The 20,463-nt window shown below is 34.3% G+C and overlaps 1 protein-coding gene across 3 annotated transcripts in view; it reads left to right on the forward strand.

Annotated features, from left to right (window-relative positions):
- Positions 1-20,167, forward strand: part of NRK (Nik related kinase) — a 135,897-nt gene extending 115,730 nt beyond the window's left edge. Inside the window, exons 23-29 of one of the 3 annotated variants that reach the window (XM_054473118.2) lie at positions 1,736-1,894; positions 5,812-5,916; positions 7,744-7,886; positions 8,186-8,335; positions 11,155-11,314; positions 14,603-14,742; positions 17,071-20,167. In XM_054473118.2, the coding sequence (XP_054329093.1) occupies positions 1,736-1,894; positions 5,812-5,916; positions 7,744-7,886; positions 8,186-8,335; positions 11,155-11,314; positions 14,603-14,742; positions 17,071-17,166 (953 nt within the window). In that variant the 3' untranslated portion in view covers positions 17,167-20,167. The remainder of the gene's footprint in view (positions 1-1,735; positions 1,895-5,811; positions 5,917-7,743; positions 7,887-8,185; positions 8,336-11,154; positions 11,315-14,602; positions 14,743-17,070) is intronic. The other 2 variants (XM_063660118.1, XM_063660119.1) reach the window with 2 other exon arrangements.
- Positions 20,168-20,463: the final 296 nt, after the last annotated feature.

Genomic DNA, 20,463 nt, shown 5'->3' on the forward strand with positions numbered 1-20,463 from the left:
TGTTAAGAGTGATCATGATTACTAAACAGCATTTAGTATCAGGAAAGCACCAACATTAAAGCTGACTATAGGCAAAAGATGACTGACAAAAGAGAGGAAAAGTGAGAAAATACAGTTTGTCTATGTGAATAAAATGATGCTAATCACAGACACTTACATGAGTTTATATATTTTTATTATATATAACATGCTTTATATATAATTAGTGCACAAATTGCCATGTTGCACACTAATGATTTTGTATTATTCCTAAAATGATTAACTTTGCTTTACATTTTGGTTAGAGGAGAAATCCCTTTAGAGGGGTATGCTCAGACTTCATGATTTTTTAAATCATGTTTTATAGTAAGTTGCTTATAATTGTTTAAGGTACATAGAAGTAATATTTGTTTTTTGAAAACATCTGGGTGGCTTATAGACTACATATCTGTATAACAGATTTCTTTACTTTTTATCCAACTTCCTCTAACCCAAATGTGTTCTTCTCTAGTTCTTGAGCTTCTCTCAAATGTGGGATATTTTTCCATCAAACAGTACTGAGAACATCAGTATAAGAAGATACTCAGTAGTTTAAAGCACAAATTTATTTTACCATTTAAGAAATAGAATAGCGGTAGTGTTTTAGTCCATTCTCATGCTGCTATAAGGACATACCTGAGACTGCGTAATTTATAAAGGAAAGGGGTTTAATTGACTCACAGTTCCACATGGCTGGGGAGGCTTCAAGGAACTTACAATCATGGCAGAAGGGAAAGCAAACACGTCCTTCTTCACATGGCAGCAGCAAGAAGTGCAGAGCGAAGGGGGGAGAAGCCCCTTATAAAACCATTAGATCTTACGAGAACTCACTGTCATGAGAAAAGCATGAAGGTAACTGCCCCCATGATTCAATTACCTCCCACTGGGTCCCTCACTCAACACATGGGGATTACTATTTGGATTACAATTCAAGACCATATCACATAGATGTAGATATCTGAACCCTAACACTGCTTCAAAAATGTTGTGTAAAAACATATGAAAGATTAATCACATAAGTAAGAATCCTATTGTTGGGCCTAGAAATCATGTAATAATAAACCATAAAAATGACAAAGAAAAATGATTATAAAGTCACTATATAGGGGAAAAGAAATGTGTGATTTTTTCATGGCCTGTGTTTCCTGACTGAATTGTAAGAATTTGATGAAATTTACAATTAGGAAATTAATATTAACGATAAATTTAGTTGGAGGAAAATATAATGAAACTGTTCAACTATTTTACAAGCATGCTGGAATGACAGAACACAAAGATTCCCATACTGCTGTCCCTGAATACCTTAACAGTCAATATTCAGCCACCCCTCTCGTACACACACTACTAGGGACAGCTTTTAGGTATCTGAACTCCAGAGGAGTCATGACTTCGTCAATAGCCAAGGTACAAATGAATGGATGGTAATTATCTTGCCTGCGTAGTGGAAGGCTTAACTTGTCCCAAAAAAAGTTTAGATCCCCTTCAGAGAGGCACATAGGTAGATACTTTGACTATCTCTTGGAATTGAGAGACTAAAAAATAATCTGTCATATTTCCAAACCCTGAATGGGAGATTCTGATGCAATGCAGTTTTTTTAAAAGTGCTTTTTACATTAATAAAAATGTTTTTAAACGGCAAAATGTCTTTACTTTTTAGTCTTCTAATATATGAAAAGAAAGACTGATTTTAAATACTGTATCTTTTCTTATCTATCAGGTCATAAGAACAGACTTCGGGTGTATCATCTGACCTGGTTGAGGAATAAGATTTTGAATAATGATCCAGAAAGTAAAAGAAGGCAAGAAGAAATGCTGAAGACAGAGGAAGCCTGCAAAGCTATTGATAAGTTAACAGGCTGTGAACACTTCAGTGTCCGTAAGCCACATTTCATGTTTACTATAGCTATATAAATTTTGCATCCTTTCATTTGGTGAACTACATAATTATGAAAGGCAAAGCAGAGAAAGGAAACAATTTGCAGTTTCAAATACAGACGAGATCAGGGACGTTCAGGGTGGTATGGCTATAGACAACAACTTCAAATCAAAGAAGAGTAAATTTCACTGACACGTCTTCCAGGTCTTCTATGTTACAATCTTGATTTTTTTTTTTTTGAGAAAACATTGACTGACTAAAATAGTTATTGATGTTAGGTTTAGTTTACCTCCTCACCTTACTTTCTTTCCCAGTCACCCTGAATATTCCAGATAAACCGATTTTTTTTCCTGCCTCTATATAGCTTCAGCTATGTAAATGGTCTTGATTTATCTTCACAAACTTGGGGAGATGCATATGATATTCTCTTTCTTTGGAACAACAGTAAGATTGAATCCCTCCTAATACTGACCAGGAAACTTAACAATGAGTCAGAAAGAAAATTCTATGATCTGCTGGCTCTCGCTCCCACTGTTGATATTAATGAGTATAATCACTAATTGTTTTCCATCTGATTAGAGTGTTTTCATATACCCTGTCTCTTCACAACCATCCACTGTGAAAGGAGGTAACAACCCTAGGGGTTCAGAATCCTGCTCTCAGCTATAAAAAACCATGAGCTAATGTCATCCCATTCTGTTCTATTTCTGAAGCAAATCCCCCTCTACTCTCGGCCTTCTTTTGCTTCTTTCCCTCTTCATTAATTGCCTCTTCAGGCAGAACTGGTGGCATAGGTGAGAAATAGCTGGAATCACATTATATAAATTGCAGTGGGATATTTCTATTGTGACTGACCACTATTGTTCTGCATATAAAGTGACTTTCTCAGGGTAGGTTTTTGTATGTGTGTGCGTATGTACACATACACCACTAAAGAGGGAAATGAGTACCCAGATAATTTAAGCATTAAATAAATACACTAGTTTCTTCTAGGTTTAGGTATCACTACTTCCCTCCAAATCATATTATGCAAATGTGATAGTCCTACAGGTGAAATATATCCCCAGATGTTAACTCAGGAGTTTATATAGCAAAACTACCTCCTACTAATTTGTAAAATATTAGTTCAGTAAGAGATAGTCACAAAGGTACTCATATTGCAAATCTGTGCTCTTTGTGAGGGGTGGACTAGTTAAGTTTAGCTTTCCTGGCTGACCCCATTCCAGTCCACCTAAGCTCTCAGAACAGCAAAAAGCATTTGTCCCACTGACAGGTGGAATTAGTAGCATCTTCACATAGGAAGACAAGAACAAATCATACTTGCCTGGTATTTTCATAGCCTTCCAAGATCCACAAGACAGTGAAATGGCACCAATTACTACCCTATATTAAATATATAGAAAGTGTTTTCTTAAGAAAGAATATTTTTTATTATTGGAGGAATAGTAATCATGCTCCTTTGACCTACTTGGGAGCAATGCAAAAGAAAATGCAAGAGTAAGCTAGACCCAGAGAGAGACAGAAAGAGAGAGAGAGAGAGAGAGAGAGTGAGAGAGAGAATGCGTAGGGATGGCAGAAGAAATTGCAGCCAAGAAAGGGCGTTATAGCACAAAGTATAAATCTATCAGGTAAGATAATATATTCCATAAGAACCAGAAGGGCTAATCAAGAGCAAGCATATACCTATTTATACTTTTTAATTTACCTTTTAAAATAGCCCTGTTGAAATAATGTACATACCATGAGATACACTTGTTTAAAGTGCACAATTCAATGGGTTTTAGGAGATCTATAGAGTTGTGTAACAATCACCATGATCTAATTTTTATCATCCCCAAAAGAAACCCCATATTCATTAACAGTTACCCCCATTCCATCCTTCTTTACTTCCCCCTCTACCACTCACAGTCCTAGGTATCCATTGATAAACTGATAAATGGTTACCTAGGACTTTCTTTCTCTATAGATTTGCCTCTTCTGCACTATTACTATAAATGGAACCATATATTATGTTGTGTTTTATGACGGACTTTTACTTAGCGTAATATTTTCAAGGTTTGTCTATGTTATATTATATATAACATGTATCAGCAATTCCTTTTTATTGCTGAGTAGTATTGCATTGTATGGATATATCACATTTTGTTTATCCATACATCAGTTGATGGACATTTGCACTCTTTCCACTTTTTGGCTATTAAAAATAATGCTACTATGAACATTTCATACATCTTCATATGTGGATGTGTATGGTTTTTTTCTCTTGGATAGTATCGTTACACTGTTTTTCAAAGTGGTTGCACCGTTTCACATTGCTATCTGTAATGTATGAGAGTTCTATATTCTCTATATCCTTGTGAGCAGTTGTAAATGTCTGTCTTTTTATTCTAGCCATCCCCATGGGTGTAAAGTGGGATGTCATAAAAGTTTCAATTTGCAGTTCCCTCATGATTAATGTTGTTGAGTATCTTTTCATATGTTTACTGACCATTTGGAGACATGTCTATTCAAGTCCTTTGCCTGTTTTCTCATTGGTTTGCTTATCCTTTTGCTGTTGAGTTGTAAGCATTCTTTAAGTATTCCATATACTAGAGTCTTTTTTTCTTTTGAGGCAGAGTCTCGCTCTGTTGCCCAGACTGGAGTGCAGTGGAGTGATCTTAGATCACTGCAACCTCCACCTCCTGGGTTCAAGATATTCTCCTGCCTCAGCCTCCCGAGTAGCTGAGATTACACGTGCTTGCCACCACACCCAGCTATTTTTTGTATTTTTTTTTTTTTAGTAGAGATGGAGTTTCACCATGTTGGCCAGGCTGGTATCGAACTCCTGACCTTAAGTGATCCACCCACCCTGTCCTCCCAAAGTACTGGGGTTACAGGCGTGAGCCACTGTGCCCAGCCCATATACCAGACTCTCATCAGAATATGATTTGCAAATATTTTCTCCTATTCTGTATGTTGTATTTTCACTTCCTTGATAGTTACCCTTGGTGCCCCAAATTTTTAGTTTTTGATGAAGCCTAATTTATCTTTTTTTTTTCCTTTTCTTGCTTTATATTTGGGTGTCAAATATCAGAATTCATTGCTATATTCAAGGTCATCAAGATTTATCCGTATGTTTACTTCCAAGAGTTTTATTGTTTTAGCTATTACATTTAGGTATTTGATCAATTTTGAGTTAATTTTGTATATGTTGTGAAATTTGGGCTCCAACTTTATTGTTTTGCATAGGTATATCCGCTTGTCCCAGCACCATTTGTTGAAAAGACTGTTTTTTCCCTATTGAATGGTATAACACCATTGACATAGATGTATGGGTTTATTTGCCAACTCCCAGTTTTATTCCATTGATCTATGTGTCTCTCCTTATGTTATTTAGTACCATACTGCTTTGATTACTGTAACTTGTAGTAAGCTTTGAAATTGGAAAGTGTGAGTTCTCCAACTTAGATTTTCTTTTTCAACATTGTTTGGCTATTAGGAGCGTCTTAAGATTCCACGTGAAATATAGGATCAACTTTTCCATTTCTTCAATAAAAGGCCATTGGGATTTTAATAGGGATTGCATTGAATCTATGGGGACAATTTTGGACCGTATTGCTATTTCAACAATGTTAAATATACCTATCTACAAACAGGAGAACTTTTTCCATTTATTTAGGTCTTCTTTAATTTCTTTCATCAATGTTTTAGTGTACAATTTAGAGTGCTCTTGAAGGCGAATATGTATACTCCATAAAACTATACAGTAATTTAGTCACCTTTTTGTGGGCATCAAATTGTAACCAAGTAGCTTCCCCAAAAATATACTGTCTGTGCTCTTAAATTGTGGTTATGGCATTTTTTATGACAAATACAAATACTTGAGTGTTCTTGTTAACTCTGTGGCATCGTTACTTTTTTGTGTTTTATCATTATAGTCCAACATGAAGAAACAACATATATTGCAATTGCTTTGAAATCATCAATTCACCTTTATGCATGGGCACCGAAGTCCTTTGATGAAAGCACTGCTATTAAAGTGAGTGATCTCCTTTTTCTTTGGATTGTATGATTTTTTATTTTGAGAAGAAATTGTGAACAGAATCGTACCTTGGAATACAGATGCAGAAGTATATACCATTCTTCTATAGTTAATGCAATTTTATTGTTAGTTTGCTTGCTTGTTTGTTTGTTTATTTTTTAGATACAAGGTCTCACTCTCTCACTCTGGCCCAGGCTAGAGTGCAGTGGCATGATCATAGCTCACTGCAGCCTTGATCTCCTGGGCTCAAGCCATCCTCCTACCTCAGCCTCCCAAGTAGCTAGGACTACAGGCACACATCATGCCTGGTTAATTTTTTAATATTTTGTAGAGATGGGGTCTCACTAATGTAACTTGAATATACCATGTCAGTAATTACTGTTTAACCCTTTTTTAGACAATTCACAGGCACCACAGCAAGGGAGAATGCGAGGGAAATCCCTGGCCCCTCCCCTTATAGGACCTCCCCACCAGCGCCTCACTCCCAATTCCTGTAGTCATTATGAAGACCTTCTCTTCTAGAGCCCCAAACACAGGCTTTGGGTGCCACCCCAATAAATTGAAGCTGAGAAAGTCCCTGTTTTCTCTTAGTGGGGGGTAGAGAGCAGAGGGAAGGTAAAGAAAGGTATGGTAATGATAGAGAGGGAACACCCTTGGAGGAAAAAGGAGGGAAAAGAAAGCCTTTGCTCCAGTTACCATGGCCACAATATGTGGGTATGGGAAGGGGTTGGATGGGTCTATATTCCTTCCAAGCTGGAACTCTAAACACATTTCTCTCTATATCTATTAATATTGTGAGACATGGTGGTTAGGCTTACCAGTACTCTTTCTAACTTTATTACAGTTTGGCTGAACTTCTGTGGATAAGCCACATAAATTAACAATTTAGTGTCTTAAACAACTAACCTTAAAATGAGGGACTGTTTTTATCTAGAGTAACTTACTTATAATGCTCCAGAATTCTACTTAAATGGAATTATTTTGTATTTATTCCATAGTAATGAGGGTTGACTAAAGAACTGGCAGCATTCTATCACATCCAGTAGCTTCTAACCTAGGATGTATATCAGAATTAGCTGGAACATTTGGTAAAGGTTTAGATCTCAGACCCAACACCAGGCTGAATTAGTGGGTCTGGAGTAGGGCCTGGGAATTGATATTTTTAGCAGATGTTCCAGGTGATTTTTAACTAGTTGATCCACAGACAGGTTTTAACAAAGCACTGATAGGGACCCATCCTGACAGACGCAGCAAGGTATTCATGAAATACTTTTGTATCTTAAGTCAGGATCTGTTTACATGGTATATTTTGTAAGGGAACACATCACATGTATACAATAAAGATGAGCAAATTCTTATGACTACCTGCCAATGTCTATTTGCATAATAACGATGTTCTTCTATAAATTATACAGATGACTGTATATACAGTCTGAGTCAACCCTAAGACAAATCACATCACATCCCTGATCTGATCTCCCTAAATTGGGCCTTGGTTCAGCTGTCAGTATTTGGATATGGGTTTATTCTTGGGTGTCTGCTGATTGGTCAGAGCTGCCTGGTATGGAGCTGGAAAGCGAAGAGCTAAGTACCAACAGTCTGTCTAGCCTGATACACAGTTCTTGTCCAAGTCCTCACTGCAGTTCTTGACTCCCACCTCACAACTACAGTATGGTGAATCCTGTGATGCTCAGTCCTCTACCGTGATCTGATCTTGGCAATGAATCCTGTTTGGCCTTTTGTTTTGGACTAGAAACCATAGGAGCCTAGAGTACACACCCAGTATATGGTAGGTTAACATGTCTGGCCCTTTTCATTCCCTACCAAGTATGCATTGATCAATCAGCAGACTCTGAAGGAGACTACATGTCCTATCAAGCCTATATACGAATACTGGCAAAAATACAGGCAGCTGATCCAGCGAACCGGTTTAAGAGACCAGATGAGCTCCTTCATTTGCTGAAGCTCAAGGCAAGGAACTTGAAGACAGCAAACAGAATGCAGGGCCATACAAAGCTCTTACGATCATTGCCAATCTGACCTTTGAAGAGAAACTCAATATTTTGAAGCTATTGAACATAATTATTTCTTTGTTGTGATAACAGATCTAAGAAAAACTGTAATACACAGGTCTCTAAATACAATATGCCATTTTAAAAATCCACCTGGGTTTTGTACACTTATAAACCTGACAAAAGAGTGAGGGAATTTTTGCCTTAGTTAGAATGTCATTTTTGGCCTTTTGGCCATATTTGGTTTTATATTCACAGGTATTTCCAACACTTGATCATAAGCCAGTGACAGTTGACCTGGCTATTGGTTCTGAAAAAAGACTAAAGATTTTCTTCAGCTCAGCAGATGGATATCACCTCATCGATGCAGAATCTGAGGTTATGTCTGATGTGACCCTGCCAAATAATGTAAGATAATACCTTCAGATTCCTAGAAATTATTGCATACTACCATTTGAGTTTTTCCAACTGTCAAAACTCTGAAAGGTTTAAAAATATGATTAGCAATGTCTATACTGGAACTAAGACATAAAAGGTAAGTATAGAGTGCCAGAAAGTGGTCTTGCATAAACAAAAAACACTGATGATTCCTTAGTTTAGAAAGCTGAGTATATTCTGCAGATAGATTTTGCTTGTCTTGCTGAATGTTTTTTTTTTATTTTTAAAGAATAAAGTTTACACTTAAACTCTGGACTTCTATTGCTACATCAGAAGACCAGATAGCATCAGTGCCACATTACTATCTAGCCATTATCAATAGGAATTTATTCATTCATAGCTCCTTTTAGATGGGATATATGCTCTACATTCTCTATCCATTTATGTTTATATATTTATAATAACTGACCATAAAGTGTATTTGATTTTGCAGTACTTGCTTTAGTTTTTCTGCACTTCACAATGCATTAACAATTTTTTTAAACATACAACACCAGTATTGCAGCATTATTATGTGTATCCCTATTCTTTATTATATTACCTCAACAGTGACATAACAGCAAATTATCATAAAATGTTCTCTTATCTGGTTAATTATAGTTAGAATTTCTGATCAAAAGATTCAGCATTTTAAAAGCAGATACTCCTCAACTCTTAAATGCTTATGTTTTGTGAAACATGGCACAACATCTAAAATATAGATTGCCATAAAAATATTATACACATCATTTACATAAAGAGTTTGAACATAATGTAATATCCCTCACACACACCATACAAAATATAATTCTACCGTGTCTCAAATTTGATGTTGGCAATGGTGTTTGTCCTATTGAAATTTTTATTTAAAAGGAAGGCCTAAACCAACAGCTCTCTACTTCACTATATTTAAATTCCCAATTTTTAGACAACCAAAGTTTTAGCAGTTTAGCATTATACAAAAAGTCCAGGAAAAAACTTTGATGTATTTTCAAATTACTACAGTTGTGTGATATTTTGAACAGCTCTCAGAATTGTCTCATATGTCTCTAACAAATTACATAAACCAATTGTCAGGACATTAGTGGGGACAATTTTGTAAAAGTCTTTTGGTCATATTAAAGATAATTAGCTTATTACTCAGTTGTTGCCCATGATTATATAGAAATCACACTGTTGATAATGTAGAAAATACTGAACCAATCTTAGCCAAAGCCACTTAAACGTGAGGTCAAGTTAATTTTGTTATAGCTATTGTTGTACTCTTCAGTTGGAGTGTCTTCCGTAGCTTCCTGCATCTCTCTCTCTTTTTTTTTAATGTTGCGTCAGATAGCTTTTATTAAGAAGCTAGTACAGTATTGAACTTTGCAGCATTGGTCCATGTTTACACTTATTTGAAAAGTAATTCAGGAATTTTGACCCCCGTGTTTCACATGATTAATAAGCAAGGAAAGTTATTTCCTTTTGAAGCAATTTGTTAGTTAGAGATGAGTTCTTAAAAATCACTTTCTGACCTAATTAGGATACCTTGTGTATATTCAAAAATATTTTTAGCTAAATACTCTAGTGTCTTGACCCACTAAAAGAGAAAGGACTCTAATATCAGGGAGGGGGGTATCTTCTGAGAAAGAATATAATAAAAATAATATTTTTCCAAGAGTGCTAGATTACAAAAGCTGTAATGATACAAGGGAACCCTGTGTGCTAAAGAATATCTGGTTACTTCAGGAATCATCTGAGAAGCATCTGAGGCTGTCTGGATTTGCAACAGTCCAGTTTTTTTCTAAACAGATTTTATTAAGACAACCTTCTTTCCTGCAATTTCTTTTACTCTCTTCCTTTATCTTTTTTTCTTATTCAATTGCTCATGCAAGTGCCCAGGGAACGCATTAAAATTGCTTTTCGTCTCTGGATCCCCATTTTAGTTATAAGGATTGTTGTTGCTGGGACATGGCCTCAAGCACCTGGCCTGAGTACGCTGGGTTTGGCAAGTATAGTTTCTGTTTTTTTTGTTTTTTTTTTTTTGGAATGTGCTAGTTTGGAGAAACCATAGAGGAACACAATTTTTCATTTGCAGGGAAATACTGTTAATGTGACAGTATCTGTAGTTTAAGAAAACTTTGTTGCATTGTTTTGTGCATCATGAAATTTAGAAATGCTTAGATATTTCTTAGTTTTTCATATTATGTCACCAAATATGTCTTTGAATGTGTATCTTAAGTGCATTTGAAATTATAATAATTGGAAAAGAAATTCTAACTTTTTTGCAAAGGGGGAAATGACTCAAAGTTATATTTCAAGCTGTGAAGACTATTATAAAGCTGTCCCTTGTAAACATTTTAAGCTCAAGCTGTTTTTTAGATTAGATTTCTATTTCTAATTTGAGTGAGTTGGCTGATAAGCAAGTATTGTATATTTGTTATTTGGTTTGTACATTAATTACTAAAGTATTTATTAATGTGTTATCTTAAACCCAAGTCTCTAACAAGTAGTGTTTCTTCTATTATGATACACAATAATTTGTGAAATATCAAGAAATCTCTGTGTGTTGGAAATACATCTTTGCTTTTTTAAAATAAGGCTTTCTCCTAATTATAAAGAAGAATATTTAACAGTTATGAATTTATGACATAAAGAAAGCAGCTCTCTTCAAATATTGGATAGCATGCTTATTAATTTGGAAACAGAGGTTTCTCTTCCTCCTTGCTCTTTGAACCTCTTTTGGTCTTTATTGCTCTGCCAAGCTGCTTCGATTAAAGTAGTAGTGATAAAATATTGGACATATAAATCTTTATGAAACATAATTCCAGCCCCTGGAAATCATTATACCACAGAATATCATCATTTTACCTGATTGCTTGGGAATTGGCATGATGCTCACCTTCAATGCTGAAGCCCTTTCTGTGGAAGCAAATGAACAACTCTTCAAGAAGATCCTTGAAATGTGGAAAGACATACCATCTTCTATAGGTATGTATACAATTTCTTTCTTCTTCAGGACCCCAGAGAAACTTTTCAAGGGTAAAAAAGTGTCCTAAGAAAAGATTTCCTGAATTATTACATTTTCTTAAGACACATAAGATTAATTTGGGGTTCTGCATAATTATTCCCTTAGTAAGGTGATGCCTGTATTTGTCCTATGCTTAATGAATTCGTGAGAGTACCACAAAGAGACTCATTTTGGTTATCTGAGTTATTTGCAATATTGTATAATTGAAATGAGAGCTAATTCCTTTCCACAAAAATCTATAATTTTGTTTTAACTCCCTTTACTTGCAGACTTTACACAGATACTGGAAATGCTTCTTTTCATCTCACCGATTGTGGGGTTTATCTTTATCTTAGGAGACTGCCAACTAGTATAAAAGAGCCAAATACTTCTATTTTTTATAGTCAGTAGAGTTCTATTTTGTGAGTGATATTCCTGTGAAGAATCAAATCATTTAGAAAAGTGACAGATATGACTGACTGGAGTGCTTGTTAGATACCAACCACATGGCAACAAAGAAAAATGCCTTTTCACCTTCATCAAACCAGGACATTTTTTTCTTCCTAGCCAAAGCAGGACTGCTGATCTGAGAAATCCAAATAATTTGAGATTCTTGTATATGTTCTGAGGCTCAGTGACCCCAGATGTGATTCTAGATAGGGAACATAATGCATACGAAAAGTAAAAATATTAGAGAGAGTAGAATGATTAGCTGGAGGATAGCTATTATAGAAAAGAGAAGTTTAATGGAGAAAATAAAGGAAAAAGGCAGCAGTGTATGTGTGTGTGTGTGTGTGTGTGTGTGTGTGTGTGTGGAGAGAGAGAGAGAGAGACTTAACAATTGCATCAGGTATTACTAAGTGTTCCCACTTCCAAAACATTGTGTCCCATCTCAGAAAAGCAAGCTAGCTCAGTAGCTAGGTTAAGTGGCAGATGTAGGTGTTTTGGGACTAAGGTGGAAATTATGCGATGCCATATGAACTATGTACTTGGACTCAGCAAAAAGCCTTTGCTTTAGGTTAAGAATTTTTAGTCTATGTTGTTGTTGACAACATAGAGACAGACAGAGAGAGAGAGAGAAAGAGAGAGAGAGATGGTCTGTCAAATGAGAAGACAGATGCTTCTGAGATCTCTATAAAATGACTAAATATGATCCTCATGTGGCTTTAAGGACCATTTTGAAAGAACTGCTTTTTAATGAACATTTTTTTATATGGGATGATGGCACTTTGCATTGCATCTGCAGAATCCTTCTTCTTCTTCTTTTTTTTCATATATAGTCAGTTTAAGGATTGTCCTGAAAACCTGCTCCAATTTCCTCAAACAAGTAAGAACTCACAGAGGGTTTAAAACCACTTTAAGTGACAGAAGATAAATGCTTACAGTATAATTGACAGATTCGGGGCAAAAGAAAGTAAAAATAATGACTCATGTTCTATCCTTTACAGTGGTACTTTTGTGATCGATATGCTAATCAGAAATGGTTATAAGGAAATTCAGTTCAAATAGGAAACTGAACAAACCCCTATATTTATGCCAGGAGACAATCATAAGGGTCAAAGGCATCTTGAGAAGTCATCTGGTGCAGCTCTTGTCCTCAGACAGGACAACTTCTGACCTAAAACAAAAATAGTTGCTAGAATTTGAAAGACAGCTACATGTAAAATAAATTACAGTACTATAAGAACATGATATTTTAGTTTGTATATTAAGGATATTTTGAGAGTATGCTAAAGACTGCTATATAACACTGATATTAAGGAGATCAATTACTGTATTACTCTGTCTACAAACAACTGCTTTGTTATTTAAAACTAATTCAGATCCAGATTTCCCCAATTTAAATTTTACGTTTTCTTAAGTTATAATAAATGTGTTCAAATCATTGCTCTCCATTTCCAAACAAATATATACAGGCTTAACAATTGCATCAGGTATTACTAAGTGTTCCCACTTCCAAATCATTGTGTTTCATCTCAGAAAGCAAGCTAGCTCAGTAGCTAGGTTAAGTGGCAGATGTAGGTGTTTTGGGACTACGGTGGAAATTATGCAATGCCATATGAACTATGTACTTGGACTCAGCAAAAAGCCTGTGCTTTAAGTTTAGAATTTTTGATCTATGTTGTTGTTGACAAAAATATCATTTTTAATAAAGTAGTCACATAGGTGAAGAAATTCAACTCTAGATAGACTAAATCTGTTACTTGTTCCCAACCCTCTGGAGACTGATTTTCCTTATTTCCCTTATATCTGGAGTTATTTTAATTCTAGTCTGAAATTTGACTTATAAAGTCTTCTTCCAAGATAACCATTTTTCTTAGTCAATTTATTCCTTTTATAATAGAAAAAATGAAAAATCAAAGTAATTAATTGATTCTGATTTTAATCATGTTAATATGAGAATGAAGATGCCTTATTTTGTTGTTTCCTAGACTATTTTAATTTGAGTTTAAAATCTTGATATTATTTTAAATGTCAGGATTTTATTTACTTATGGAATTTTTCCCCATGAAGTACATAAAGAATATTAAATTGAAAGTTAGAAATGTAATAATAGTGCTGTTCCTTGTGTCAAAAAATACCTTACAGCACCAGCTGACTGACTGTTTACACAATTAGGTTTAAGGCAATTATTATCATAATCTATATTTGTCACAAAGTATTATAAAATAGAGTCAAAAAAGTTAAAATCTTAGTAAATATTTCCTGAGCAGGAAAAAACCTTAAGAATATCAAATTAGCTTTGGTTCTGCTTATAACACGATAATTTAATGAATTGCATTAGGGTTGCTACAGTCATTATTTGAGCAAGTCATTTTTTAACAATTTTAATTTTTAAGAGTCAGGTTTTCATGTATGTCACTGGAGCACAAATATACACCCTTATTAGGAGCCCTTATTAGGAATGCTGTATGTCACTTAGACTATAAAATAAAGAGTGGCTGTGAGTAGATCACAATGTCTGCAAATGGGAGAAAATTAGTCCTTAGCTTTTTCTGTGGTCTTAGAGGATATGAATACAAGAATTAAATAATTGAGACCTGGTAATTAAATGTTGATTACAATGGTGCCTTTAGATAGCCAGTTTGAACACCACTCTTGAGCAGCAAAATGGCCAAACAACTGACTACAGGAGGGAAAAACAGGATGTGCTAACCTGAACTGTAACAATGAGCCTCTTAATAAACAAACATTGACTGTAGTTATAATTTTTTATGACAGCCAGAAAGATTTTGTGTTTTTCTGATTTTTTTTCATTTGTATTGTAGCTTTTGAATGTACACAGCGAACCACAGGATGGGGCCAAAAGGCCATTGAAGTGCGCTCTTTACAATCCAGGGTTCTGGAAAGTGAGCTGAAGCGCAGGTCAATTAAGAAGCTGAGATTCCTGTGCACCCGGGGTGACAAGGTATAGCTTACACCCTCCAGTTACAGCAAAAATAACGCAACCATTGAAAATGAACTAACAAAAGAAATTTCTGTCCTTTTCCTTCTGGCTATAAATATATTTGTGGTATATTTTTTCAAACTGGCATACTATTGATTAAAAACAATTTTATATTTTGCAGTAGAAACGCTAATTTGGTAAGTGATGAAATTTGGTTTCAAAAGAAGCTCATTTTGAAAAAATAAGAAAAAATTCTAGTTACGTCTTAAGCAAAGCTTAGCCATTATTTTATTTGGTTCAAAATTCTTTATTGTCTTTGATTCATAGTGCCTTTCATGTTCATATTAAAATGATATTTTTAAACAAAATGCTTGAGCAAATCTGCCTTTTATAGCTTTCAGCATAATTCAGTAACAGAAGGAAAATGTACTTATGTTTACTGAGCACCTAATTGTATAGTAGGCCTTGTGCTAGATACTTTAACAGCTGTCTCAATTTATCTTCACAAGTGGGTGTTATGATGTTTATTTTGCAGAAAATAAAAATAAAATCAAGATTTGGCAATTATTTGTATAATTTGATCAATTTTAACAACTAATTCAAATAATTTAGATGGAAAATTTCATGGTGTAAGATTATTACCATTCCTACCTATTATAGGAAATAATAGTGTGAAGAAATAGTCCTAATAGGATTAGGAAACATTCATGTTGAGAAGAGATTGCAGAGGGTTTGAGTTAATATCAGAACAGCCAGGATAAAGCACTGTATGTCAAGCAAAGTTGCCAATTTACAATGTGAAGAGATGAAATGGCAAAAACCTGTGTTTCAGGTCAGCGAGACCTAGAATGCAGTCCTGGCTCTAACCAGGACTAACCAGGTTAGAGAACCTGAGAAGTTTGATTAATCTTTCCGATCCTTAGTTCCTTCATCTCCAAAATAGAAATATTAATAACTGCTTTGGGAACAATTGTGACAACTAGTCATATCTGTAAGCATCTCACAGATTGCCTGTAACATCAGATATGTTAAGTCAAGAATGACTAGCATATCTTTTAAAAAATTTACAATGTTATCTCTTTATTATGAGGTAAAATTACTTACTATGAAATGTAAAATACTGTTTTCATATACACTTAAAGCCCTGCATCCCCCTCTGTACAGAGCAAACTCTGTAAAGGTTTATGAAGACTTTTATTTAATTAGGTATAAAGCAGATCTTAGAAGAGTTAAGCGAGGGCATTTTACATTTTATTTAACTCAGTATAATCATATAATTTTTTCTTAAAAGACTATTTGTTTTCTTGATGACTACTAACTGAAGTAACTATGATTGCTGCCTTTGTCTAATAATATTAAATATTTTTAATATTTAAATTTTAATAATTTCAAATATTATCTTTTATCAAGCAAATGTACAGTTACATATACTGTAAGCTCACAGTATCACAAATTAGAGACTCCCTGCCTCCCTTTGTCACACCTAGTGTATCTTATCATCATCATTATGTCACAAAGTCTCCTCAATATAGCCACTGTGGATGTCAAAAGCCTTAGTCCTAACAAGGAGACCTTTGTTTGATATTTATGTGAATATTTTGTTATAATTTTCTTTATGGTACAGACCACATTTACACAACATGTCCCTCTCTAAGCCACTGGGTTTAACTCATTTTATCAATCTGTTGATGTCAGTCCATTTTGCTGAAATAGAAAATTGCATGAGTGGATGTTAAGTGCTCTCACCATAAAAATGATAACCACGTGAGGTGATACATTTGTTAATTAATAAGATTTAACAATTCCACGGTGTATATGGACTTCAAAACATCATTTTGTATGTGATAAAAACATACAGTATTATCTGTCTGTTAAATTTTTTAATATTAAAAAATAATGAAAAGAAAAAAAAAATTGTACCAAGTAGAAAATTTCAGTGGCTTCTTAAATACAAGCAGCAACGGTAAACAACACCTAAATAATTTGTTTCCTTATATTAAAAGAAAAGCCAACTTGAATATAAGTAGATTATTGTTTTAAAAAGCAAAGAAGTATTGCCCAAAAATAATCAAGAACTTCAGCAAATGAAGGCCACCTACAAAATTACTAATTTTATTTAACCATATAAATTATAATTATGTAGAATATAGTAAAAGGTTGTTTTAAAAATGTATAATTTAGACTTGAAACTAATATAAACTGATTCTTTCATTTGAAAAACAAACTGTTCCACAAAACAGTAAGGCTTAATATTTTAATTAGCAGATGCAGATAAAATTATAGTTATATGAAATATCTGGTTGCAATGTATTAAATATCTGTTGACAGTGTATTTCTTTCTTTTTCAAGCTGTTCTTTACCTCTACCCTGCCCAATCACCACAGCCGGGTTTACTTCATGACACTTGGAAAACTTGAAGAGCTCCAAAGCAATTATGATGTCTAAAAGTTTCCAGTGATTTATTACCACATTATAAACATCATGTATAGGCAGTCTGCATCTTCTGATTTCAGAGATTAAATGAGTATTCAGTTTTATTTTTAGTAAAGATTAAATCCAAAACTTAACTTTTAATGTAGCACAGAATAGTTTTAATGAGAAATGCAGCTTTATGTATAAAATTAACTATAGCAAGCTCTAGATACTCCAATGGTGTACAATATCTTTTGCACAAACTTTGTAACTTTTGTTACTGTGAATTCAAACATTACTCTTTGGACAGTTTGGACAGTATCTGTATTCAGATTTTACAACATGGAGTAAAGAAACCTGTTATGAATTAGATTACAAGCAGCCTTCAAAAGAATTGGCACTGGGATAAGATTTTTCAGAAAAAGAAAAACATCGACAAACTGTATGTGATTTTTCCAAAGCTATATAAAGAACCAAAGGTTTAGTCAAGAAACAAAAATCTTAAAGATTATTATAACCCAGACTAAGGTTGACCAACCTGCATGCCCAGAGAAAACTATGGTGACAGAGGGGAAAAGGCCACCACTCTTTTTCTCACTGATTCATGCCAATTAAGCCTACAGTTAAAGACCAGTTTTGTTCTTTTCACCCATTTTTAAGCTGATTTTCTCATGATAAGAAGAAAGGAAGAAAGCCCCAGACGCTTGGTTTTTCTCAGAACCCCCAAAAGATGTGCAATAGCTGTTGTTACAAACCATCAAATAATACAGTTGTGAGCCTGAATACAGGACTGAACTCCTATACACATGTACTGTAGAATGAGTATTTTTTAATACCTTAAGGTAGGCGTCAAATTCTACTCCCCAAAGCAGATAGATTGATTTATCAAAATTATTATCTGGCCAACAGTGTGACTATCAGACAGCATCAAATATTTGCCCAATCCAAGATTAGACTACACAAAAGCTTCCTTCCAGTATTAAACAAAAGGAATTAAACATAACTATGAAAAAACTTTGCTAATATCTGTGTTTTTCAGGTTTCTATTTTAGTAAAATCAGAAATTAATCTAAACATATTCAGTGATAAGTTCATATGTAACGACTTAATGTTAAAGGTTAAAAAAAAGATTTCACAAAATATACAACTTTCACCATATATATAAGCCTGCAAAATTAGAGTAGTGAAAGTCATGGTAGTCCATCACCCAAATATGTTATAGACGCCATAGACAGGTGATGTTTGGTCACCTATGGTAACTGCTACCTGATGAAGAGCATAATTTCTGCATATCCATCCTCAATACCATGGTAAATTCTGGGGCAATAGAGAAGCAACAGAACTGCCACAAAGTATACCTCAATATAATTCCTCTAGTTCTGCTTCTAAAATCTGAGGACAGTGCTAGTGGGAAAATAATTTTCAAACTACCTGGTTAACCAAAATACAAAAGCAGCTGACTATGTGTGATTTCATAACAGCACATTTCTTGACACTTAGTGCTAGAAATGAAGATTTGGATTTTCCTAACAACTTACATCAAGAATGTAGTATAGCTCATTATTGAGAATTTAGGAAAGCCTGAATCCATGAAGTAAGGAAATAAATGTGACTCACATTTCTTTTACTGTGACACAATAATGTGATCCTAAAACTGGCTTATCCTTGAGTGTTTACAACTCAAACAACTTTTTGAATGCAGTAGATTTTTTAAAAAAACAAACTTTTATGTCAAATTTTTTTTCTTAGAAGTAGTCTTCATTATTATAAATTTGTACACCAAAAGGCCGTGGGGAATTTTGTGCAAGTACCTCATCGCTGAGCAACTGGAGCTTGCTATGTTTTAATTTCAGAAAATTTCCTCATATAAGTAGTGTGTAGAATCAAGTCTTTTAATAATTCATTTTTTCTTCATAATATTTACTCAAAGTTAAGCTTAAAAATAAGTTTTATCTTAAAATCATATTTGAAGACAGTAAGACAGTAAACTATTTTAGGAAGTCAACTCCCATTGCGTTCTGTGGCAGTTATTCTGGTAAAAATAGGCAAAAGTGACCTGAATCTACAAAGATGTCCCAAAGTAACCAAGTAAGAGAGATTGTAAATGATAAACTGAGCTTTAAAGGATACAGTGTTAATAAAGAAAGGAAGATGGGCACATGTCAAAAAGGGAAATTGAAATGTTAGGTAATCATTTAGAAAGGACAGAAAATATTTAAAGTGGCTCATAGGTAATGAATATTTCTGACTTAGATGTAAATCCATCTGGAATCTTTACATCCTTTGCCAGCTGAAACAAGAAAGTGAAGGGACAATGATATTTCATGGTCAGTTTATTTTGTAAGAGACAGAAGAAGTTATATCTACACATTACCTTGTAGCAGCAGTACCTGGAAGCCCCAGCCCATCACAGAAATGTGGAGGGGGGCTCCTGACTAGACAATTTCCCTAGCCTTGTGATTTGAAGCATGAAAGTTCTGGCAGGTTATGAGCAGCACTAGGGATAAAGTATGGTTTTATTTTGGTGTAATTTAGTTTTTTCAACAAAGCCCTTGTCTAAAATAAAAGGCATTATTGGAAATATTTGAAAACTAGAAAATGATGGATAAAAGGGCTGATAAGAAAATTTCTGAGTGACTGTCAGTAGAAGTGAGGTAAGATCCCCAGAGGAAAGAGTAAGAAGGGATAATCATTAAGATAGTAAAACAGGCAAAGCGGAATCACATGTGCACACACACATACACATGTAAACATTGGAATGCATAAGTTTTAATATTTTAGTGCTATCAGTTTCTAAATGTATTAATTACTAAGTGCCCTCTCCCAAGATTCATTTAGTTGAAACAGTATCCATAAACTAGGAATAATGCCACATGCATTCAATGGGATCTTTTAAGTACTCTTCAGTTTGTTCCAAGAAATGTGCCTACTGAAATCAAATTAATTTGTATTCAATGTGTACTTCAAGACTGCTAACTGTTTCATCTGAAAGTCTACAATGAATCATTGTTCAACCTTGAAAAATAAAATTTTGTAAATCATCGGTTGTTGTCATTATTGAAATATACTTATCTAATGCCATGGAATTAGGACTTATTCAAATAATATTCATTTCTTTAAAGTATATAATAATGATCTGATTAGAATCTGTTAGGGGTTCAGCTTGTTGTTGCATTTGGAATTCTGGCCAAAGAGGGATATATTAATCTGATTTTAAAAATACCTTCTGGCTACAGTAGTGAAATTAGAAGCTGATTAATTTTCCTCTAAATATATAGGACTTTACACATAGGCATAGATCCACATGGTATGGGTAAAACTCAAGCAAGT

Source organism: Pongo pygmaeus, chromosome X (genome assembly GCF_028885625.2).
Source record: "Pongo pygmaeus isolate AG05252 chromosome X, NHGRI_mPonPyg2-v2.0_pri, whole genome shotgun sequence".
NCBI lineage: Eukaryota > Metazoa > Chordata > Mammalia > Primates > Hominidae > Pongo > Pongo pygmaeus.